This window comes from Homalodisca vitripennis, chromosome X (genome assembly GCF_021130785.1).
Source record: "Homalodisca vitripennis isolate AUS2020 chromosome X, UT_GWSS_2.1, whole genome shotgun sequence".
NCBI lineage: Eukaryota > Metazoa > Arthropoda > Insecta > Hemiptera > Cicadellidae > Homalodisca > Homalodisca vitripennis.
Genome location: NC_060215.1, coordinates 71994202 through 72020358, shown reverse-complemented (window position 1 = coordinate 72020358; position 26157 = coordinate 71994202). Strand labels below are relative to the sequence as shown.

At 32.8% G+C, this 26157-nt stretch overlaps 1 protein-coding gene across 1 annotated transcript in view; it reads left to right on the top strand.

The window, feature by feature from the left end:
* The window catches only part of LOC124369185 (homeobox protein Hox-B4-like), a 58379-nt gene that overhangs the window by 12040 nt on the left and 20182 nt on the right, over positions 1-26157 (top strand). Inside the window, exons 2-3 of the mRNA XM_046826997.1 lie at positions 4288-4621; positions 6577-6819. Coding sequence (XP_046682953.1) covers positions 4363-4621; positions 6577-6819 — 502 coding nt within the window. The 5' untranslated portion in view covers positions 4288-4362. The remainder of the gene's footprint in view (positions 1-4287; positions 4622-6576; positions 6820-26157) is intronic.

Here is a 26157-nt window from a genome sequence, read left to right as displayed (position 1 = left end):
TACGAGTAACATCAAATAAATGTAAATCTAACCAGTAATAAGTAATAACAACCAGGTAAATTTCGAACACATTTACTTATTCTATGTGCTCTACTTGTTGTTACGTGTACATGTAACAGTTAAATGTTATTATTAATACTACAGGTACTAGTACAATGATAGTACTATAACTCTGCGTATGTTTACACTTGGAGCTTAGGTATAAAAATGCATGTTAAAACTCTTAAACATTTAAATAAATGTACTTGATAATATAATGTAAAGAGGTTTCATACAAACTGAATCTTATTAATCAAGAAGAAAAAGATACTTAAAAATCTAAAAACTAGTGCTAAAAGATTATGGATGATGATATATTAAAAATTATGCTTCTGTGTGTACTGTAATAAAATACAGTAAATAAGAGAGCCACAAATTACTAATTATATTTTTATTTGACAAACCAAAAACTGTGTAATCATACAATAATGTCCCCCCAAAAATCCAAAGAAATCGCTTGTATCAAGTACTTATATGAAGCATCTGTAATAATACGATGAAAAAACATTTAAAACTGTAGGAAATATGAAAAATATAGGTTTTATATACAAAATATATAATAACTGATCAAAACTTATAAATTTGTATTATTATATTTTATTTGTAAAAGTGTTATTTGGCAAAGCATAACCAAATGAAACAAATTGATATAATTACCTTGAAATACTTATTGAACCTTGTTAAATAAAATAATCAAAATAGTGGGGGAAAATACTTGAAAGGTATTAATTATACTATATTATTAGAATATTAAAAAATATGATCATCATTCACAAGGCAATGAGGAAGAAAAATATTTAGATACGTGGGACATGTGGTTTGGACCTATTGCTATAATTGATCTTTTATTGAGTGTGCCACATAGACTCTTAAATAACGTAAACATAACCCTTGGAGACAAATAATTATAATTTTAATTCAACGTATCATAGCCATGTGATAAATAATCAAAATGCATTATAAAAAGGATTTACGGAGTCCAAACTAAAGCAAAATCTCGACATATCTCAACGTTAATCTTGTGAGTTGGTTTGTGTGTAAAAAGGGAACTTTTGTGTTAATGTAGGTAACCCTGTACATCCTTCTCTGGGAGTTTTTATGGATATTGTCAAAGGGATGGTGGGAAACGAAAAATTTGTCACTAACATTTTGTGAAAACTGGAATGTTATTGACTTTTTTTCTAGATCTGGTTGTATAAGGGTTACTTTATATTATAAGCAATACCATGTAAAGAGGTGAATCGGGAAATTCGAAACCCAAGTCGTTAAAACATGAAACTTTAATTTTTGTTGTAGAAGAACATGAAATATTTAGAAACTTTTAAAAATGTTTTCTCATTTTGAGAATGTTAGTAGGAGGATAAAGTGCAGGTAGTCATTACAGGTGCTCGAAAATTGCTACACTCGAAAATTCTCCTTTACAATGAAGACTATTAGTCTACAATTTTAAATTTCATAGATTGACATGCAATAAGGAATCATGGTTTTATCCCTTGGAAGGGTCTTAAAAAAAAAAAAACATAAAGTGAGTATTAATAGATATTGAGCGTTGCCGGCGATCCTTCGTACTGGATGTTGAGACGGACCTTTTCATTCATCAAATTAACAGGCACAGTTTGTTTCTTTGGGATACTTTAAAAAACAATCCTAGTAGGTTTAAAGTCAATATAGCGAGTATGTTGAAGATATTGAACTAAATACTAAAAGGCGGACAACATTCGTCAGTCAGAAACAAGCGTGCAAATGCCCTAAAAATATCACTACTATTTTGATACTATTTGATACAATTAAATATAACAAACTTTATAAGAACACTCACATGCATTCACTTCATCCAAGAGTTTTCTGAGGAGCATCCAACGAGAAATAAGCACATTTATGTGTTAGTGTACCTGCCCACTTCAGAGTTGGCATATACTCACCATGTTTAACTAGTGACTCACAGAATATTGTATAAACGAGGCTGCTTCAGGAATCTGCGTTGCACTGATGTTACATGGGGTACGGAACAGACTATTACATTTATATACATACATGTAGAGTAAACCATTTAGAATATTGTCTTTTTAACAATAGCGTCTTACAATGCTAGGTAAAAACTTATGGCACAGTTCATAACTTTTAGCTCTGTGAGCAACTAACGCGACAGGATAGCAAAAACAACCAAGTATTAGCCTGCGATGGCTGCGGGTGAAAATGTATGTAAATCCAACAGTTACATGGATAGTTCAGTATGTAAATAGACTGTCAATGTTGCCAACAGCGATTATTTTAATTTCTTCGATACTCTCTGCTCTAATTACATTTTAAACCCCAAACTAATTTTACCCTCATATTATCCAAATACGTACTTTAATCAATATCATAGTTGAGGGTTTTTTAATTTTTAATTATTTCACTGGGTCATTTAAATATAATTATACAACTACTAATAGCAATAATAATAATTTCAAATTACAGGTTTCTGTAGCATTTTATTATAATGACTTACGACATCCTTAACTTACTATGTACAGATGCACTTTAAATAAAATTAATGTTTGATTTATATTACACTGCGTATTTTCATAAATATTTGCAAGCCAAAATGATAACTTAGCCCTCTTGAGGTTATTTTACAATGAAACAAAAGATCACGGTTGGTTGTATCGTGTAACAAATCTACCGTATGAGTTTAAGACCATTTATTCAGAAACATAAAATTGATATTAATAACTTTTAGGAAGAAATAGGACGATAATTTAGTTGTTTATTTAAACAACTAATATTTATTGTGGGGACCGAAACTTGTGATTAATTCCGTATATGTTGAAGGAATGAACAAAAGGGCTGAAATTCTATGATGTACATCCGTAATAAATTGTACTTAAATACGTGAATAATAATAATTGAATGTAAATAATACTAACTTTTTACCAAGGTGAACCTAGTTATACATATATAGTTTTAATCTTCCGTAATATGAGTAATATTGTATTCAGTTCTGCCGGACGAGTATGGTGAAATATCAGAATTGTATTAGTAATGTATAAATGAAATTTATGCAATGATTGATACCTAACTAGTACTGACGTTTATAAGAATATGTGGACTGATACCTCTGTACAAAACTATTAATGGTTATGACAGACAAATACTCAGTATTAAGGCACGAGTTTACAATAAAACACATGCTCTCCCGAAATTTTCAATATTTGCAGTTGAAACTAATAAGATAGCTCTTGTTACAGGATTTCTATAACCTTTTTACAATCAAATTGAAATTTTATTCGTCAGGAATATAGTAGTGAACAATTCTGCCGTAGAAGACACATTGATACTTGGCTGTTTTGGGGCACCTTTTAAAATTTCAAATTATATTTATATAATAATATTAGTAGTCTACTTCACGTACATATTTCACTAGTATATTAAAATATTAGTATAAGTATATTTTACAAAATTTGGTTGTGATCATTCATTTCGTTAGACCAATGAAAATGCACCCGTAGATATTTAGGATTCTATTAGGGATTTAGTAACGATACTACTACTTATTTTAATTTTTGAATATGAAATTAAAAATTGTTCAAAGATGGTAAATGTCAAATATAAGTCTTATCCACATCGCATACATGTCCTAGATATTTCTATTTAAATAATTTAAGTCTGCATATGAACTAGCTTTTTAGTAAAGATATGCGCAAAGTCGCCACTTTAGGTATATTATCTAGAAGTAGTCTTTTACTTAAAATGTTTAAATTTGGTTTAGAGTATTAGTAAGACAAAATAAAGAGAAAAATATATTTAGGGACCAAACATATGTGTTAAATTGTTTTACGGCATTTCGGTTAGGTGTAACAGTGAAATCAGAATTGGATAAAGCTACGAAAGAGCGCATACGAATAAACCATAACACTTGATACGGCCTCTATGGAACATGATACGACCTCTATGGAACATTTCAGTGCATCCGTTATAACAAGGTAAACGACCTACCCTGAAGTTTAGGTGGTAAATTATTTAAAACTTGAACTGTCTGAACATTGACCGATCTAGGATCCTAAAGAAAGCATAGTTTATCCATACTTATGAAGGGTAAGAGGTGTGAGTGAAGTGCTCGTGATAGTTGTTCTTCAACTTCACGAATAAAGACAAGTAGAGTTCAAGTATACGCTTCTGTATTCTCTTGGAATTAGCACATTGATGGCACAGCTCAAGATAATGATTGTAATGCACACATAAATTTCAAATGAAATTATGTTTCAGGGTGAGACTTTGAGAGCATGAGGGGACGACCCTGGCTCTCTACCCACTGACAAATACTGGAGCTACTTGAGCGGTATGTCCTCTGGACCGTACGAAGAGTTGCCGGGCTCTCCGGACTCCAAGGTGGAATTGACCCGCTCCGGCTCAGCGACCATCAACCGCAACTCCTTCTGCATCGAGGCTCTTCTTGCTCCTAGAGAAGATAAGCATCAGTCTCCAGTGTCTACGCCGTACAATAGCTCCAGGAGTCCCTCTATCTCGCCCGGCTCGGAGGAGTGTCCTTACAATCTTCCTTCGAGTCCCAAAAGGTCGGAACCTTTCTTCAAGAGTCAAGGTAAGTCCTAGTGTCATTGGACCATTAGCCCAAAGTGTGTATAAGGTGTAACATGACAATATTATAATAGACTTGGTTACAGTATTCGTGGTTTTACAGTTACGGTATTATACGAGTATTTTAAGTCATACGGCACATACCATTAAAGGTAAAGTGTTTCTAATAATAATATAGTGAGAAGCAATATTCAAAGTATTACGTAATAAGTTTTCCCAATGTCAACATATTAAGAAAATTCTGAACGCCACCTCGTTTTGGTGATAAATACTTTAAATCTTTATATTAGACCCGTTCATATCTTTCAAATTAACCCGGAGAAATAAGGTGTAACATAAAGGTTAATGTAGAAATTAGTTTTCACACTTTTGTATTATTATATGGTAGTGATAGTAATGCGCTGCAAATGTGCTATTTAACATATTAAACAGGTAAAAATATAAATTTGCTTGGATTTTAGTTCTATATTTTTCACAAACGTTTGAAATAAATAACAAGTAATAATAGTTCGTACAGTAAAGAGCGTTCTCTGCCTGAATATATACATGAAAATCATATACCCGTACTATAATAGATTTATAACAACCAATACGATCGATTTTACCGTAGAACAGTTTCTTTTCCAAGATAACTCCCATACGAAATAAATATTTTGTACTATTATGAATGTGTACATACGCGTTGCACTGACGTCACAGTTATGAAAACCGACAATCACCTATGCTTACTGACCGTGGTCCTGCGATGGGGAATGATGAAAACTACATTACACATACTAAGAAAAAACTCACGCACTGAAGTCGTTAACGTATTAACGTGCATTAGTGGTCACCTATTTATTTTTATCTTTCCTCCATAACCGTTCCTAAATTGCTAATGTGTTTAAAATTGATACATTTTAGGACGTTAATTATTTGGTTAATGAAAATATCTTATTAGTTTAGTTTTAATTACCCTTATTATTTCAGTGAAATCCTATAAAAAGATACTATAACACGTTTGTGTTTGTGTGTGTTTTTTTTTACCGGGTGTCACATGTCGGCTGGTAGTGTGTAATAAATCATTGATTATTTTATAAAATGTGTACTGGCAGCGTACAGTAAGTTGTTATATATGTTTATTATTTATAAACATTCTTGTTATAGCCCCAACTACTATAGTCGCGCTAAAAACGAGTTTATGGGTTAAAAAAGATTCGTTTACAAGGTAACAAGACCAGTGTGTGGCATTTAGGAAGTTAGTGGTGAAATCTATCGCAATAAAAAATGTCTAACAAAAATAATATTGATGAATATTACAAAACGATTGCTAATATATCTTTTTACCGTCAAACTCTCTTTTCACATCAGATAATCATTATCAAACTCTTCCTAAGAAACAAAAGTAAATATTGTTAAGAAAAAATAAATTCATTCACCTGGTACATCTAATCAGAAAAATTCTGAATATGAAGAAAATTCTTGGTTATCAGGTAATGATATCTATATCACATTGTTTCAAGGAAACCCCAGAATGAATGATATCTATATTACATTGTTAAAAAAAAATCAAAATGAATTATATCTATCTTGCATTGTTTCAAGATAAAACTAGTCGCGTCGCTTCTGTTTCAGCAAATCTGATTATTTTTAAGGTGGAAATTTAAAAGAATTCAGTAGCGAATTCTGTTCAGGAAGGCAAGGTTTTCGCCGCCATGTGCGGCGTGGCGTAGCGTCTTATTCAATGTTTGCGTACGGGTACATATCTCAATTAAATTCCAAAAGCAAACGGTCTTCGAGTCGCTCATAGCACACGGCGGAAAGTCGATGTGCTTAAAAGAAACCTAATTTACTTATTAACTAATTTAACAACTTGAACCATACCTCATAAATAGTAATATGTAATACATTGTTCCTGTGATGTTATTACGAAGTGGTCGCTATATGGATCTGGTGGACTTACAATTGATTTACTTACAGGGTTAGGGATCGTGCCGAGGCCTGGCATGTTATCCATCCTTGCGAACCACCCGCAGCTGGGTAGCCCAGAACAGTTGTATGCATCGTACCCTGCGTCTTCGGCCTTCCAGCCTCTGGGCCAGCGGGGCGACTCCAAGAGTCCACCAGGGCCTCTCACCCAGGGCCAGTTGCACCAGATGCACCTGGAGTGGCTCGCCAGGGCTGGGATGTTCTACGCCGGTCCCAGGCTGCAAGACCTCACAGGTACGCTTTAAAAGTGTATCGTGTGACATATTATAGTGTAATTATTTTTATACAACGAAAAAATATAGAATAAATTAAGCTCAAATTTATTAATTATATTTAAATAATTAATTCCTATTTATTAATTTTTTTTTTTTTAGAGAGAGAAGAGAGTATATGATAACAGTTTATGTAATCACATTACTGACTTAAAATTACTTATTCTTACTTGGTGCTATCAACCACCTTACTGAATACATGATGATTTAAATCAGTTTTTAAACGCTGGCCATCCAATATTGTTCGTACTACCAAAGGCAATAACATTTGCAGGTATTTTTAACTGGCACTGATCACGTCCTCAACTAGGCAGGCGTTTGGACGTTCTAATACAAAATAGTATGGGATCTAGGTCTACCACTGCTCAGATCTACTCAGTTTGAAGCCTTCTCTAACGGTTGTACAGATCAAACTTTGTGGTTATAATGTGGCATACGTATCTGAATGGTAAATTATAATGCAACCCGGTCAAATATCTTGATGATCGATTTTCGATAAATGTCAACAATTGTACGCGAAAGGAATGTATAGCTGCTATCGCTAGTGTTCGTAATAGGTACATGCATATATTTGTATCCTTTGCCAATAGCTTCACTGATGGACAATCTCATCAGTGAAACTATGCTTAACTCAATCTAAGTCTACAGATTAATATTAAAGGAGTAAAGTTAATTAGAAAAGGAAAATTACATGCTCATTTAAATTACATTCAAGGTTCCCAAAAATGTAGTATGAAATTAAAAAATACACCCATTAAAACAATTTAAACAATAAATAGAAAAAAACACCAATGAAAATTACAACTTTTACTAACATCAAAATTAACAAACGTTTAACATTTTCCACAAGTAGATGTTTATTTTTTTAAATTTTGTTGTACGATATCTTGTACACTGTGAAAATTGCGTAATGTCCAAACACATGTAGTGTAAACCAAAATTATAGTTTACTTGTCTTACTAACAATAAATCTTAATTTGTAAATCTTAATGTTTTACTCAGGCATTGTTCACAACATGACACAGAGCAAAACGGACTCAGATCATTTTATAACATACTTAATACTTAAATAAAAAGTGGTAATTTGAAGAAATAGTCTCTCAGTTAGAATATTTGGTGGTAAAGTAAACTACCCAAACATAATATATTAGATTGTTTAAATACTGCAACTGATGCTTAAGTAGTATGTTATTAGGATTCCAGTAGGTCTATATAAATTGCTAACCAGGTACTGGTAGTAACAGAAAGTAACAGCTTGTTTTTATGGTCTGTTGGATACTATCGGAATTGCGCCAAATTTTTACTTCATACTATTTAGAGACTAAGTTAGAAAGATCTATGTTTGTCTATTATGTGTTTACGTGTCTTACAACCCTTTTTCATTTTTGAATTATTTATTGCAGGATTAATGAAATGAAATGTATTATAGGGGCCAAAAGAACAATTCTTTCTGCCACTTGTTTTATTTTTATCACGCTTTAGAGGTCAAAGGTAATTAATAACTGTTGCTGTATATTCAAGTCACTCATTCTCTAGTATCTCTACCTGCAAAGTTTAACGTTACTTCCTGATTTTCCAAACATCTCGTTTCCCAGATTTTCTCATTTGTAGTACATCGCATATATTTGCCTGTAGGTATTTTACAAGATGTTATATTATTCAACGATTGGCTAAAAATAATATACGTGGTAGAATACGCTATCCTGTGATATTTACACGTCTCGGAACGAAACATTTATAGTCTGTTGTCTAATGTTTTTAACTATTGAGGGATAATTTCAGTTATTTGCTATTTTGTTATTTTTGTCAAATATTAGTATGAGGTTTCCTTTTTTCTTGACTTAAGAACTTAATAACAGTGTCGAACATTGTTCTACATGTACCTTTAGGATTTATCAACTAGCGTGAAATATTATCGTGCGGCACTTCACAATTATATGCTCTTCACATAAATTAGTTATTACTTATTCAAATATGTTATTATTATTATTATAAAAAAAATACTGATGTACAGTTTATAAAATATAATAGAATTCCGAAATATATAATATATAAATAATATATAAATATAGTAGAAAATAATCTATGAATTCCGAAATAATACAGCACATTACCTTGATGGAATTATTATTTGGAGTATTGATAATTCTTAAATATATAATAAACAATCATTATATAATGTTTTAATAAATTAATTTAGTTTATCGGAGTATTCAAATCAAGAGAAAAATGATGAAAAATGTAAGTCACAAAACGTGTTTCCACATAAACTCCTTTTGGAATTGCACAAACTCCCCGAATACTGCATTTATCTAAATGAGATTTTAGACAGATCAAGATCAAATGGTTCAAAACACACTGATTTTTGTGTATATGACTTGCCCAAATATTAATTAAGTAAAATGGATATAGTTCTTTAATTATTCAATATTATATATTACTTATCAATATTAAATCCTGAATTATACAAATGTTATATGAACAAGATGAAATGACTGTTTTGAAACATTAATTTTGATACACAGTAAGTGACAAGATTTCAGCTTTGCAAACAACATCAAGTTTGTCAATTAAATGGTACAGTTGTGCGATGGTGAACTATTATTATTCATAGCAATTCATAGCCCTTAGTATTACTATCCTCTATAACCGATGTGGATAGACCGGCAGGGGTGTGCGTCTACCCGTGTGGTGGCATGTAACGTGTTACTAGACATTGATCGCCTCTAATAGATAGCTAACGTGTACCCTGGGTGAGATACACTACATGTACACCCCGTAATGTGTCTCACACTATAGCCTATAACCTACCACCACCCCCACCCCATTGCCACAATGGTTTCTGATCATGGCGATTTCCCTTCTGATGAGAGGGTTTCTGCTTTTGGATAGTGAGCTAGTAAGGTGGTCAATTCTTATTGTTGGTGTTATAATAAATTCCATTCAGACCAAGCCCATAATGTGTTATGAATGTGTTTTAAGAGGAAACTAAAAACAAATCACACCCTTCAGTTTTAACGTTTGCTGATATTATAGAGGTTTGAATACAAATAGCAAAAAACACATTTCTTAGAATATGAGTGAAAATCCAAATACAACAATTACTTATCTAATAACACAATTTAAACGGTTTCTTATTGAACAATGCATATAGTAAAATACATTTTAAATGAACCGGCAAAATGTGATGATTATAAATATTTGTATATGTTGAACGGTTATTAAGAAATTCATTGGTTGAGATCCATTAAACAAAAAAGGAGATATTTATTCTGTTGTTGTATCAAAAGTATTCTGGGTACTGATTAAAACTGGATAAGACAAGTTAGTTGCAGATTTGTAACCACATAGATAAAACTCTAGAAAGAAATTACCTAGAAGATGAAACTCAAGTATTTATTAGATAGTAAGAGATATTTAGTAACAGATTGAATTAATTTTCCAATTTTAATTTGTGGTTCTAATATGTTCAGTAGAGTGGGTAAAAGTCATCAAGAGATAAAGGAACAATACTTCCTCAGTCAAAGCATATCAATTTTTTCATAGATTATTTGCTTGAATTACCTGAAATAAAGATATGAAATGTCATTCGTTAGACATTTTACCATCGGTCATGGCAGGAATTTTCAGTCTACGTTTAATATTGGGCAACAGTAAATTAAAATAATGAGCAAATAGGTGTAAACACTATGGCACTGTTTTCGAGAAATTAAAGGCGCTTGAAGATATATAAGAAACCGTATTTTAATCATTTTACAATGCCTTCTCTACAAGGGACGTTCGAGTAGGGCAGGGACACTTTTGATATATTTTGACGTTGAACTGGCTGTATTAAAACGCTGTAATGCGCTGTTAATCCTTAGAACGATAATACGTGTTTACAACATAGCAAGTTAAAAATATAATTTGGGTCTTATAGCCCAAGAGGTGTTATATGAGATAAAGGCAAACTACAAATCAAATAAATATTAAATTTATTTCCATAGTAAACAAAACACATAGTACAACTTTTATGCACGACATTAGTCTCAAATGAGCTACAGAAACACACAAAACGACATATTTTTCATGTAGTAATTTGTATAAGTTAATAAAATATTTTATTCGCAGCTTAACTCTGCAATTGTATGCAGAGATTTCCGTGTATAGCATTTTGCCTTTATAATACATGAATAACAATAGTCGAGTGACTGTATCAAAAATTGTGCTATGAGATAATTACCAAAAATAATCTTTACGTCTTATATAAGAATCCAGCCTCTTCTATAAAGTAAAATGTAACACGAGAAGGTAGCATATAAAATGAATGCTCGTTAGCTATATTTTTAAGAGAACTGAGATTTACGTGGTAAGAAATTGATTTTATTTCACGTCCTTTTGAAACAGCTTCAAGTGAAACCGTAAGTTCTTTTTACTGCTCACCTATAAAATTGTCGAGTCACATTTTGAAGGATCAGTTCACGGCACGTTCCAATCGACGCAGAGGGTGGGTTTAAAATATTTGATGGAAACGTTTCCTGTTTCCACTCTGCAAACTTATCTGTAACTCAGAATCAGCCTGAGACAATGCATGTAAACGAAGACCCTTTCTTGACCTACAGTACCTTTAACCGAAAGAGCTTTAGACCCCGTGTCACTGACCAATCACTGCATATTCTTTAATATGAACATTTACATGGTTTTAAAAGGAAAAATATTCGAAATACAAATGGCTAAACGGAAATCGGTCGGCCACGCTGGACCATTGGTCGCTTAGAGCTTAAGTTGGATCATTCTTAAAGCTCAACTAAATCAGCATTATGAAATTGTTTTTTAAATAATTCTAAACAAATGGATTTCGAATTATATTGAAATTGTAAATAATAAAGTAAAAGTAAGATGTAATTAAACTTAGACCTAAAAGTAAATTAAACCAAATCAAGACGTGGAATAATATACACAGCCAAAATGGTCGATGTGCTCTTATTATACTGTTTTTATTATTATTTTTCTATTCACTATTCCTTGACAATTGTTTATTTTTGTTTTTAATCTTTCAGCTTGATCTAAAGTAGGATTTTTTTCTAATTATCAAGCATGCCTCTTTGTTTTTAAACATTATAATTTAATAATTTTTAATAAGTCCCTTAGCCCATGCCACTTAGCCATTTTTAAGCATTCATGACTAGTCCCAAGAGGAATTAATTAATTATATAATTAATTACAGCAGTTGTGTTCACTCTGTGTTTTACACTGATTATACTATTAGCTCATTAAAACCAGTTGCTGAAGACTAATGATCTTTTGTGGGTGGTTTTAGACTATTTATAGTGGCATTATGTTCATCAGCTTCGAAATTAAATTCGGCTCAAAACTTGATCTCAATCACATTAATAAATTTAAACTACTAAAATAAATAACTACTAAAGAAGTGTAAGATGTTTTCATTTATAGTTTAGGTTAGTCGTGTGTTCTTGGATTTGAGTTGTTCTCGTCCTTCGTAATAAAATTATGCAACTAAATGTCAGCATTGTATTTCCTTAATGAAGCAAATATTTTTCAACCACTTCATAGGCATGTCTCAAAAATATTTACTAAGAAAATTTACAAACCCGATGACCCAACGAATAACGGGTATGGTAGTCCACGAAAGCTAAAAACTTACTAACTCAAACGAATCAAGTGACCCAAGTTGACTTGCCAATTAGTTAAGTTAGTCAGTAGTCATTACGGTTTACTGTTGGCTTACAACTTGGATTTTATTTTAAATCACTTTGAGTTTGATTTTTGGACCCTTTCGACTACGAAGTCTTATAGTTATCAAACCTACAATTCCTCTCCATGCTTTCGGATGTGGTTACACAAAATTTATCCATCTCTATAGGGAACGAAGTCAATTTTATTAATCCTTTTATTTTTGTCTTCAAAACCATTTTTATCAACATGCCGTTTTAAAATTGTTGTTTCCATTCCAAATGCTAGACTGCACACATTAAATCTATTTTCCCCATTTTTATATGACGTGGTAACTTAAAGACCCTCCTCTGTCTAAATCACGTATTTTTGTTCCAGTCGTAGTATCTTGAAAATTAGCCATTACAGGTTTTCGATGACGTGAAACAAGAAATCATAAACCAAATAAATAAAACGTTACATGTTCAAAGCTGCTGTCGTTGGACTCATCAAAGGCAGCTTAGTACGGCCCAATGAGGCTAAAGCTGAACACTCTTTGCAGCACTTACACCGTAAATGAACGCATTAATAAATTTGCAACTAAATAGTTACTGTATTCAATGTCCAATAATTCATAGTTATGGTCTTTCAATATTTTTTGGGAATGAAATCACAATATTTAGTAACAACTTAAAACAGAATTTAACACAAAATCAATCCTAGATGAAATAATTTACAGTAATGGAGCAGCAATACTAAAATGGAGCTGTCCAGCTCTGCAACTTTTGCCAAATAAACGAAACAAAATTTCTTTATGTTTTACAGTAAGTAAGCTGGTCCATTGAAGACGGTGGGGGGTCCGATTAAGCCAATTCTTCCTTACAAGAGATTTATAATTTAGAAATATAATTTAGGAATTTGAGAATAAACACACACACACACACACACACACACACACACAATGTATGTATCTTTTATTACACGGACTTTTCTTGAGTTACACGCCTTAAACCCTGTCATGGTGTAGTAGGTTTGTCTTGATGGATTGTATATTGTTTAAAGTTCATAAACAAAATTCTCAAAACAGTCATCGAAAAGTTAATCTGAGTTGACTGTAGGTAGGACACCATTGTCAACCAATATTTATAAATAAAGTCAACTTCAGATAAAATATGATGAGACAACTGAATGGGCTAGAACTCTTGCACGTGCACCTGTAAGAAACGTGCAACAACAACTGTATTCAACTGTATTAACTGTAATTTCAACTAAGTTATAATCTGTTATACATGAGTTTAAGAGCTTTTAATTTAATTGAAATCGCATTTAATGAATGAAAAATTGGTCATTATTCAATAAAGAAATTAACTTCCTTAAACGCAAACAACTTCCTGGCCATGAAAGTATATCAAACAAAAGTGTTTTCTCTTACTACGTGTTTTGTTGGTTAAAAATCTAAAAGTGATTATATAATTGATCCTAAGTTATTGATAGGAAAAGTAAATTTATTAAAATTAATTAGAATGAATTTTCCAAACATTACTACAAAACAATATCAATTTGGAATACTATGTTTTTACTTTGATAGCCTTTTCACTTATCATGAGATGGCATCTAATACAAATCAAGAATAACATATATAAAACACCTTATTAAAAGCGTCGTTAAAAATGTACGTTTTTTTAATGAAAATTAAATGTACTACCATATAGAAATTTAGGCTTAAATTAAGATAATTGAATAAATAGAATACGAAATATGGTATCTATGAGTAAATTGGAGATTTATTTTAGATTAAAAAATCCAGTTGTATCAAGCAATAATTTTCCTATCCAAGGGCCTGAGAGTAGTGGCAGATTCAAAACAATATACTGCACAAAACCTAGGGCCAACTTTACTGGTAAATTTAATCATAAGTAAGTAGATTGTATGAGTCTGAATACCTTTAGTAGTTATTTGAATTTTCGAAATTCGGAAAAAATAAGTTAAGTTGTAGTTGATGTGATAGATTAGAAGCCTGAAAGCAAGGGAGATGCCGAGATGCGCTCGCTCATGCAATATTGATAAGTCAGCGTGAGCGAAGAGAGCAGCCACCCCACTGTGGCTGATTAATCCTGTAGCCAGACTTTACAATAAGGGCCACTACGAGATTAGCAGAGGGACATTTTATTTCCATAATGCCCCTTGTTGGCTCTATTCGTTTGTACCCACTATGTGGGTGCATGGATCCTCAGGCGATGTTGTTCGGCACTCCGACTTTTCCGCAGAACGGGGGAAAACTGCAAACAAAAGATTACTTAGACGGATAATCTTGTATAATGTAATGTTGAGTAATATGCTGAGTGATCCATGTATATGTTAATATTGTGGGGATGGGAAATTTAAGAGCTGCCTGTAGTGAAAGGATCTTGAGTTTTTTCCCCATACCTACGAAGTGAAACCTGCACTTTAACGCTTCTATTTTTTTAATCATTGCGTTATGGGAGGTGTCTCATTTTATAGATATAATTATTACGCATCCAAACGCTTTTTGTAGTGTATAATTTGTTATATTTAAACGACGAAACACACATAAATCAAAACAATCAAAACGCTGATCGATGTGTATTAAATATATCTATAAAACGGGACAACTCCTATAATCCATGACTAATAATAAGGTCGTAAAGTGTATTAGGTTCAACATGGTTCTTATAGGGCTAAACTGAATGTACACGTTAATACATCAAACTCCTAGTCTCCATCTGGTAGACAATGGATATTGTTAATAACTTCCTAATTGCGAAATGAAAGGACTATCATCTTATACTCCTTGCATCACTGGCCAACCTTATCAAGCTTTTCATTTAAGGAGAAAAAATATATTCAAAATAAACACCTTGTTCTACCTTCCCGGAATCTTGGGAGTTTCATCCGGAAATTTGCCAGAATTGAAAGTGGATGATGTTCATTTTCATAACTGGAAAGCTACAAGAAACTATTTAAGCATTTTAAAGGGCGCAGTGGCCAGTGTCTGACGACATCCACATATGCAAGAGTCTGCTAAGAACACGGTAAAGCAAATTAATAACTTGTTTTACCTTTTAATTTGAACATGGGTGGTGTAAAAAGCACATAATTACTTTTACAACTTTAAAGTTCCATACTGTTTTTGGGTTTTTAACCGAATGAGGGAAGATTGCCTTAAATGTGCATTTTTAAAAATCTACAGGATTCCACGGTAAACATCCTTATACTTCCACAGCATTGTGTTTCTAAATTTATTTCTAAATGAAGTAGTACATCACTAGTTAATAGTTAAAATTATGATTTCGATTTGTATCCACTACATTATTCTAATTCCCATAGATTTGTCACCACAGAAATTGTGTCACTTGAAGATGTATCGGATACTTAACATACATCGTGGACTAGAAAAGTAATTGAAATTACTTTTATGAAAGTTCAATCGGTAATTCATCTTAGTTTTATGGTTTTGTTTTTAATAGGAGAAAAGAAAGATAATACCGCCACAAAGGAGAGCACGATAAATATGAGCATGTGGTCAACGTGTGCTTCGCCAGTCATGTCCACGTCCAGGCTCTGAGTGTTTGCTCCTGTAATGTATTCGACTCCACGGTCCCAAAACACCATTATCTTGGCATCAGTCGGCTGTGTGTTCGTTTACGTGCCACACCTACCAGACTGTTTATAGAACACAACATTAAGTCGTGCTTCTGCCCCTTGTCAGTATGGCCACGTTTAACGGAACTTCTCTTGTACAGTTCATGACTGAAACTAATATTTTCAGTCAGGATAGACCTGGGTATGGATAAAATTAATACTTGTTTCAGCTACTGGACACGGGAAAACAAAGTACAGACATCATTTTAGGGAATAAAAACGCATGGTTCATTGTTCATTAGAAACTCAACAAAGTTTACGGTTTACATTATAAAGTTTTAAAAACGAATGCGAAGGCGTTTCGAAGGACCCTACTGAACGCAACGAAACAGTTATCGAACAGGCGGATAGCAGACGTACGGACTACCCTTTGATATTTTAAACCTAAAATAAATAGTTTTTTCTTGAACCAAGAACAAATCTATTAACCAAGTTGTAAGCCTATATGGCCTATCAAGAGTTATCGTACATACACACAGACGGACGGACTGTTTCTTGACCTTTTGATGCCAAAATCAATAAGGGTCTTCCTTGAACCAAGACTAACCTATACACAAAGTTTCAAGTCTCTTCGACCTTTCTATCATCGTTATGAAGTTATCGTACAGATGGATGGACAGACGAGATTTCAAGGTTCAGACGGATCCTTATTATGCAGACTATTGAAAGGTTGACTGCGGCTCAACTAAGGCCACTGCATGTCTATCAGCCTTTTTACAGTACCTCAGTAAACGTATTAATCAATTAAAAGTATAAAATCAGAATATCATTTATATTAGGACATTGACAGTCTACATGTTAATTTTAAATGGTGACAGTAAAATATCTATGGTGTACTATCATAACTCATTATGGTTGTGAGCAAACACAAAAAGATTGCACAACCAACCCAAAACATTTTTAAATTTGTAGAATTGTATGACGAAATTTTAATCAACAAAATGTATAAAGTCTGATTAGTTAATTCGTATTTATATGATTTTCAACATAAAACTATTCAACTTTGTCTCCATCTTATTTTAACAATTTAGGCATAGACGTATACTGTACAGTAATAAACATTGCAATGTCAACAAAATTATGGGCAATTTATACTTTTTAAACTGAAGACACAAAGCTTCCTTTCGAATGGAACCTTTAATGACAATGAGTTAAAAGCAAACAGTATTAGAGAAGAAGTTTTGTTTAAAATATAACCTTTTGTTGGTTCGAATACTATGCTTGTGTGCTAATGGCACGTTTAAACATTTTTAAAGGGGATGGTTCATACCCTTCTTTGTTTTGGGTAGTTGGTGCTTAGAGGGATTTTCGATGGCCTTTGTAGTCTTGTTTGCTATCTGAGGTCAACTGGTTTTTAAATAAAGTACCTAATTGAGAAATACATCCGTAACCAGATAATATGATGGACCTACAGTTTTATTTTAATCTTTGAATTGCATAGACATTCATCTGACTCTATTACTAAAACGGGTTTTTCTCAATTCCTACGATTTTTTAGGTAGTGATAAAGCCTCCTATACAACTGCGGAACATCAGACTTCTCTTCTTGTTTCTAGATTGATCACGGAGAACACGTACACGTTACCCAGCATGCGAATAACATGGTCAAACCTTCTAGACTGAAATATACGAAAGACCTAACCTTCAAGAATTTCGGTTACAAAATAACACAAGTACTGGCTGTGCTTAGTAAATTATACGAGGTTATAATTTACATGGTACGTTGTTATACTAAATCATTCCATTTAATTGTACTTAAAGAAAAAAGGAGGCGTTTAACACTTTATTTCGGACTGAGTTTGTTTTTAACTTAAAATGAAATAAAAAACTATAGTTCACATAACTTTTACTCTTCTTATTCATTTGTTTTTAGAAGGGTTAAATGATGAAAGAGGCTTTGCATGGAATGCGATTATGAGCCATCACTTGTACTATCCTGATCTTCTAGATGCATGGTTAGATCATTGGAACTTTATTAATAAGTCATTATCCTGGATTGTTAGATCGTTGGAACATTATTATTAAGTCATTATCCTGCATAGGTAGATCATTGGAACTTTAATATTAAAACATTATCCTAAATCTCTTCTCTTAGTTTTCATGTCATTCATGACCGCCCACTCAGGATTTTGTATTAATAGTATCGGTGTATTTGTTGTTATTATTATTCACAAATGAAAAAAAGATTCAGTATTAAATTATGTAGTTACCTCATAAATACTACAATTTAAAAGATCGGCATAAAAGAGAAAATTGGAACAAACTAATTAATGATTTGGTTTTGTAAAAGATAGTTATTGTGGGAAATACAGATAAATATAATGTTTGTCATTGCTTAATCTATTATTATTACTACATTTTTCATTATTGGCTTCAAAGCTTTCATTGTGCTGTGATGGATAAAAAGTTGTTAAACTAATTTCATTTAACAATGTTTAGTGGAAATACAAGTAAATATACAATGTGAAATGACCTATTTCTTGACATTTTCTAGTTTCTCACGCAGATTTTTAAATTGAAAGTACGTCACATGTTAAGTTTATGAAGGTAGAGGGGTCAACGCTCTGTAAGTTAAACACATAAAACACAGCTCTACATAGTGCAATGAGATTTTTTACATTTTCATTTCTCAATTAATAGTGTATGTGAACATAAAAACATTTTATATTTTTAACGGAATTTTCTTCTGATTCGGAAGCAAGTCCTGAGATCAATACGGCAACAGCAGGAGCCGAATTCCAAACCCTATTTTATAATTGAATTTCCATTAAGGTAAACTGGTGCTCGTAATCCACCCCTGCCATTTACTGTTTGTTTTTTCACAAAACATTTTTGTAATCCGCATTAATCAGCGAGCCGGGCACCCCTACCATGCCGCCCGCACCCTAGTACACCCCCCTTCCCACCCACAATATGCGATTGTCTGCCGGATCACATCAGAAGAGTAATCTTATTATGACCGGTTAAACCGTAGCCGGTGATTGGGCATTGGGCGGCGTGTTTGCGCACATCTTTAACGGCTCCAGTCCCGCCAAAGCGCTAATCATTGTTCTGTACCATTGATTCGCTAAAAATAAACACTTTATTAGCCGGCCAGGGCGGTAGCACAAAGCAATCAGCAGATGTGCTTCATCAGTGACCGCGTCAAACGGGAGCTCGGTGGCCTCACTGGCTTGCTCCTTCACAGCTAACAACGCGCTCATCAACACACTGCGATTGTAACTTGGCTACAGTGTCACTACTGCACTACTGGTACTGCTGCACTGTAATCTACCAGTATATTCACCTTCTCTCTCTCACACACACAAACAAAAAACTATCATTAGTGGACATTCAACTCTCTTCCATACAATAGTACAGGAGACGTTGTTCTGATAACGTAAGAAAATATAATCCTAAAAAAAAAAAATAAATAAAAAACAGAAATCGTAAGTATAGTCGTAAATATACCTGCCATTGCAATTTTTCTCTTTATTTACTAAATAAACAGTATTAGTGTAGTTGGCGATTAAATGGATGTGTTTTTCATGTTATACGTATGATTTCTTAATACTTTGTACCTGACAAACTATGATATATGCTAAATAACCTACATTTTTCAAAAGTAACAGGCCAAAAGACGTTCGAGTAAAATCATTTTATACAACACCAGGTACAAACATGTCTATACTCCCTTGAAATTTACATAGGGAATTACAACTATAATTTAAGGAATTACTTACTGCATAGACCAATTGCCTGTTTGCAGAGAAAAGTTTATATACAAATTATACGCATTTAATTTTTTCCAACTTCAATGAAATATGTTTTATTTCTTCATAACAAAAAATATCAACTTTAGGTGATATTAATATTAAATACAGGTAAACTGTAAACAATCATAAACTTTGATAATCAAGAGAAAATAATTAAGACTATGAGCAAGTCAAAATTAACTGTCGTGTTAAAAATTTTATAAAAAATCTTTTAAAACAAGGCAATGCACATAAGTAAATTAATTAGTAACACTGAAGAAAATACAGCAAACATAAATATGTAGAATTATGAACCCCTCTCCCACCCACAAAAAAGGAAAGAATGAAGGGAGAAATTACAAGAGTATACATGATTTATTTAGGGCCAAAAGGCTATTTAATCACAATGAATGATGTAAAGTAAAACATTAGGTTTTAGGTTATACTATAATAATAAACTTTGAAACTATATTAAATTAATTTGAAAAATAAAAAAAATACTTTTAATTCAGTAAGGGGTATAAAAGAACTTAACGGAAATGTTAACAACATCAGAATTTTGATATTTATAACGTCTTTGTAATATTGGCCAACAAGCATTCCACAACTAAAAAAACTTGCCCTCTAATATTTTTCCTCCTCTTATATCTTTATATTTGAGCCTATTATCAATTCCATACAGATCTCTCCTGCCTGTTCTATGATACTTCATCTATTTATTTGGAATTTAAGTTGTAGATAATAATATCCGGCATCTTTTTCACAAACTCAGAAACTTTCATAACTTCTTCTAGAACAGTATTCTTCAGGTCTTCTCTTTGCCATACTCTTTACTGGTTTCCATAATACCCCTCTTGTTATTAGCCAACATTAGCCAAATATTGCTAATGCTTCTCTTTCTTTCACTTTTTTATGTAGACACCCTCTTTCTATCCTTCCTAAACAAACCTTTTTACTTCTAAAACCAATATGTCTTTCAAGATCTTCCATCTGCGAGTTCGATAGCGTTTTATCAATCGTTAAGTGTTTTGTCCACCCCAGAAACCTACATTGTCAAGAGCATAATATCAAAGCTATATGTTTTCTCTTCTCTTCTTACTCAGATTACGTATGCATTTAGTTTTTAGAACGGGATAGTAATCCCCACTCCACTCTCATGCCATTTACAAAACCTTTCTCCTACGGCCTTTATTAATTCCTCCTTAATTCCTTTCCTCTAAAGATTTTTTCTTTCGCCTTAGGAAGCCCGAAATGTAAACATTTAACTAATTTTTATGGACTGCGACAGGACAAAAGCATGTAAGCTTCATTATCAGGACATACAGGTAAGTTCAGCCAAAATATTCGCTTATTGCACGACAGAAAAACTTCAGGTACCATAAAAGTATAGGAGGGATTTAATCCAAGGTGTTAGCCTCCCAAGAGTAATATATTCCGATAGTACTTTAATAAACAGTCAGCGCCAGATTAAGGCCCAGATATTGCTTTAGAAAGGGATGTTTTTCCTTTATTATATATTTTAACATAGTATATTTTCGAATTTATAATTTTTAAAAGAACTGTTATTGGAAATACGTGATAGATTTGACTGTATGGAAAGAGTAATGAGAAGAAAGAAATTAGAGCGTAAAAAAAATATTTCTGGTCTCTTCATAAAGAAAATGTTGGGCATTCAGTCACTAACTACTAGAGGTTATGTCGGCAGTACTATGAAAAGCTCCCGTCCCGCTCCTCCAGGATAACTTGTATATTGCAGGTAAAATTACTCATAATTTTACTGCAGAAGATGATTAAATAATAGAATGAGACTCGACGCAATGGAATCACTGAGCTGATACTTCTTTGCAACAGAGCCTTAGTTTACAAGGTTGTATATCTTGCAGAGTACAGCACGTTCGGCAGAGGCCAGGATCAAGATCTTCCTTCATTGCCATTCCGGAGACCCGGTTATGACAGGAACAAGGGACGGGGTGCGAGAGTCAAGGTACAGATTACTGTGCCCACACCTCAACTTGGTTTTATTCTGATTGGCTCACAATGGGTGGGTGGGAGGGGGTTGCTAATTGGGAGCGATCCCTCCCTCCCACCCCTCCGTCCTCGCTACAACCTGCGAATTGCGAATTATACACCATCTCACTTGAAATTGCGACTTGCTAATAAAGCTGGTTACTTTAAATTGCAAATTGTTCACATTACTACCTTGTCTCTCTGCGCGATCTGTGAAGCGTTCACGAGATCGCTCTCTGTTTTCTAAAATGGATCTAATTTCATAAACTGTTTTATTATTTAGATTAATGTTTAAAAATGAGTAAAATTATTAAACATTTTAAGCTCCTGTTCCTTTCCTCTCTAATGTGCTTTAGTTTAACCGTAACCATAATTATCTACTCATCAATATAATCTTAGTGAAGTGACAATGCGTCATCCTATAAACTAGAATTTTGAACAATATAACGGCAATTTGTAATTTTTTATTGCAATGTATGCTTTAAAAGAATATTCGAATTTTGGACATTTGCTACTAGTGTATATTTTTATTTGACTTCTTGTAATAACGATGGCAAAATATCCGGAATATTATTATCCTTTCAAAATAATGGAAACATAAGGCGTACATAATCATACGAATACATTTTAAGCAACATGGAAAATACTAAATATGCTGTACGGCAACTCTAATGAGTCAATAATACATATTATCAATGTGACAATGTACTAGCTTTGAAAAATAAATTCCTTTCTAAACAGATTCCAAGCAAATATAGTCACTTTCACATTATTATGCGACACATTTGCATAGAAAAACGGTGGAATGTAAAATTATGAAAACTAAAAGGTTCAAATTATACGTTCTAAAACTTTTGTCAAGCATTTTCTGTTCTATTTACATTGGCCTTTAGGCACGTGTTGTATTTGCTATTCTGGCTGAGGTAGAGCCAGTGGCCTCGCGGTATAAAGCGTAAGGTTTGGGATCTGTATTAGAAATAACGTGGGTTCAAATCCTATCTGTTACCGTAGCAGTTTATTAACACTGTATTGTGCCTACTCTTCCATTATTCTGTTTGATAAGATATGCACGAGGACTAGTAGAGTCTTCATTAATAAACAGCGCGAGGTATTATGTCACCGGCGGGCCCCGGAAAAGGTATTCGCCCGGGCCCCGCCACCGACGTTCGTCCACACGGTCCATTCAAATAGACGTGTTACGGGATCCGGGCCCCGTTAAATTGTTCGAAAAAAACCGGTCTGAGTACGGGCCTTTATGTTACATTATTGTAAAATGTTATTGCAAGATGTGTTATTCATTGAGACTGCTATTTCAGTAATGTATTGTATTCTATATTACTTTATTCTGCACTGAGAACCTTTTTAAATTATTTTTTCGTGGCTTTTCACGTTTGTGAACCAAAGTTTATGACGATATGTTATTCTCATATTTTATGACTTTTACTTAACAGAGCTGCAATTTCTTATCCCATGAAGATAGGAAAATTACGAGTGAGACAGCTAAAACATATAATATTACAGAATATACTTATTTATTAATTCTGTGGAGATAAAAACACATTTTAACTTTTTCTCCTAAGGTTTGAATTTCACGACAGAATATGAATAATTTTGATTTAGTATCTTTTGTTTGAATTTTTTTAGATAAAAATACTGTAAATACATTTGGAAAACTAAATGCCTGTTACCTCAATGGTGTGTATTTTTATATTTATTTACCTATTCTAAACACATATTTACATGTTTGCTTCTAAACCCCAAAGCAACGGAACTAGTAAATAAGTATAGGTTTATGGAGATTATAAGTGGTTCAAATTTATGATATGAATATATAATTTGATAAAAACTATTTAAAGTAGAGAAATGTCATATAACTGACAGATTGTATGTATCAAGCATCCGAAAGTATTCCCATATAGGGTGTGAGTGAGGACTTAAAAATACACAATTTTCTTCTTGACGAGAATTCTTGAATGATAAATACATTTAGATTTTTTGAAGTATATTTGGTCTCCCCTTATCACTCCCTCTTATCACACAAAAACAAAAAACTGAATTCAATGGAAATGCTAGCTATACCTATTTTAAATATTCAATTGGAATGGAAAACAAATTACATTTTTACTTTAACTGAAGTTAAACTCAATATAATTTACATTATTTTAAGTACGTTTATTCCAAGAATACATAAAAATTCTTTTGGCTGTAGAACATATTAAGATGTTTCTGGTCAATTTTAGTTCCGTTAGTTAATTTTTGAGGAATTTCATTGCCGCAGCCCTTTAAGATACTCTATTAGAAATCTTGAAATCAGTTAAATCGGGAATTTTCTTTTATCATACCACAATGAATTTTAGACATTTGAAGTGGCAAGTAGTAAAAAAATACATTCATAACTATTCCTCACTGATATTTAATTGTAATATCAATAGTTTTCTTAAGCCCTATTTTATTTTTAAAATATAATTGTTCTAAGTCATGTTTGATTTAAACACTTTTCCTCATTGCATTATGCTCCCGTGATTCTCATTATAAAATTTCCCAAAATTGACTACTTTAAATGCATATAATCCTCGTGTAATAGTCAAAACTTTGTACTTTATCTCTATAGAGAATGTATCTGAATAGGATGTGACTCTAAATTAAAAAAAAAAAACACTTAAAACCTGATCGCATCACAGTAATATGCCATAATTATGACCATAAGAATTTAAAAATTCTAACCATTTCTTGTGCTTTGTCTGCACATTTTCCTACTTGAATCATCCACTTATTTAAACGAAATTTATATAATTGGTACACAGGCTGGGGTCTGAAGTACAATAATTTGTTATGAATTTAATATATTTATACTGAAATTTCCGATAGAGAAAATTTATGGAAATCAATATCATAGTTTTAATCCATAAATTACTAAAATCGTATAAAAACTGAGTGTCTAAAATTGTCTTGCGTTTTTTTTTAAATTTACTCCAATAGAGGCTTTAATTAGTACATAACTGAAGTAATACAGTTGCAACATTGATTATTTAGTAAAAAAATTAAAGCTTTCCAGTGGTGAATAATATTCGACAGAATGAATTGAACCTATCATTCAGGTAAACCGTAGATAAACATATTGCACTGGGTTTGACACACTAGTAAGTATAAGTTGCATGCTGAACTATTTATATTTATCGATATGGAATTATGTATTAATTAAACGTACAAGCTTTTATTGGAGATTATATATCTGATTGTCAAAGTTGTATACAACGAGAACCTATTAGCGCTGAGTTTACCGAAGTAGAAGATACATAAATGGAGATGTATGGTGAATGATGAGATGTAGTTATAGAGCGATAGTTCTGCGACGACTGCAGCCTGTGGCAGGAGGCGATGGCAGTGTCGACACAGCTCGGATCGGCCGAGTTCGGAAGCTGTAGCGTCCATTGTGAATCACATTTTTCCACACGGCTTCTCCTCCCGCCCCTACTTGGTTGCCATGGTAATTATAGGACTAAAAACAATTCAACCCCACTCCCCTTCCACCCCTCTCGGATCCCTTCCAAATATTAATTTCACATGAAGCCAGTGATACCCCGATTCTACCAAGATTGCTCCGCCATCTCTAGCGATCCCTGCGAGCACTGGAGCTATCATCTGCACCGGTTTATTGCACATTTTGGTCCAAGTACCGCACACTAGGAGATTTATGCAAACATTTAGTTGAAGATTTACTAAACTCAAGTATCTTCTCCGGAAATGAATCACAGTTTTGGTACGTTTTATAAAATCTGAGTCTGTCTATTGTCATGCCACAGGCCAAAATTCTGACCCACCATACCAGTTTATAATTCAGACTTATGTTCAAAATGCTCTTTATTTGTTAGTGATCTTAAAATAGGTTAGCAGTAAAATAAATATTTTTGACAGTCATATAAGAACTTAAACAGAGCCAGAACTTAAACTGATTTTTTTTCGGAACAAATACAAACACCTAATTTTAAAGGCTTACAAATATTTCTAAGATGTCTGACAAGCGTATTTTAAAAGAAATTATATTTATACTTTGAAAAAATTCAGTTCATAAATGTAGGCTTAATTTTAGCTACTGATAGCAAAGGTAATATATTTTCTTCTGAATCATAATCCATATTTGCACAGTCAATATTAAACTTTGTTTTACATTAGAAGCGTTAAACAAAGAGAGTAATAATTACATAATGTACAGATGTCACTTATTAGACTTAGTTAGACCCATC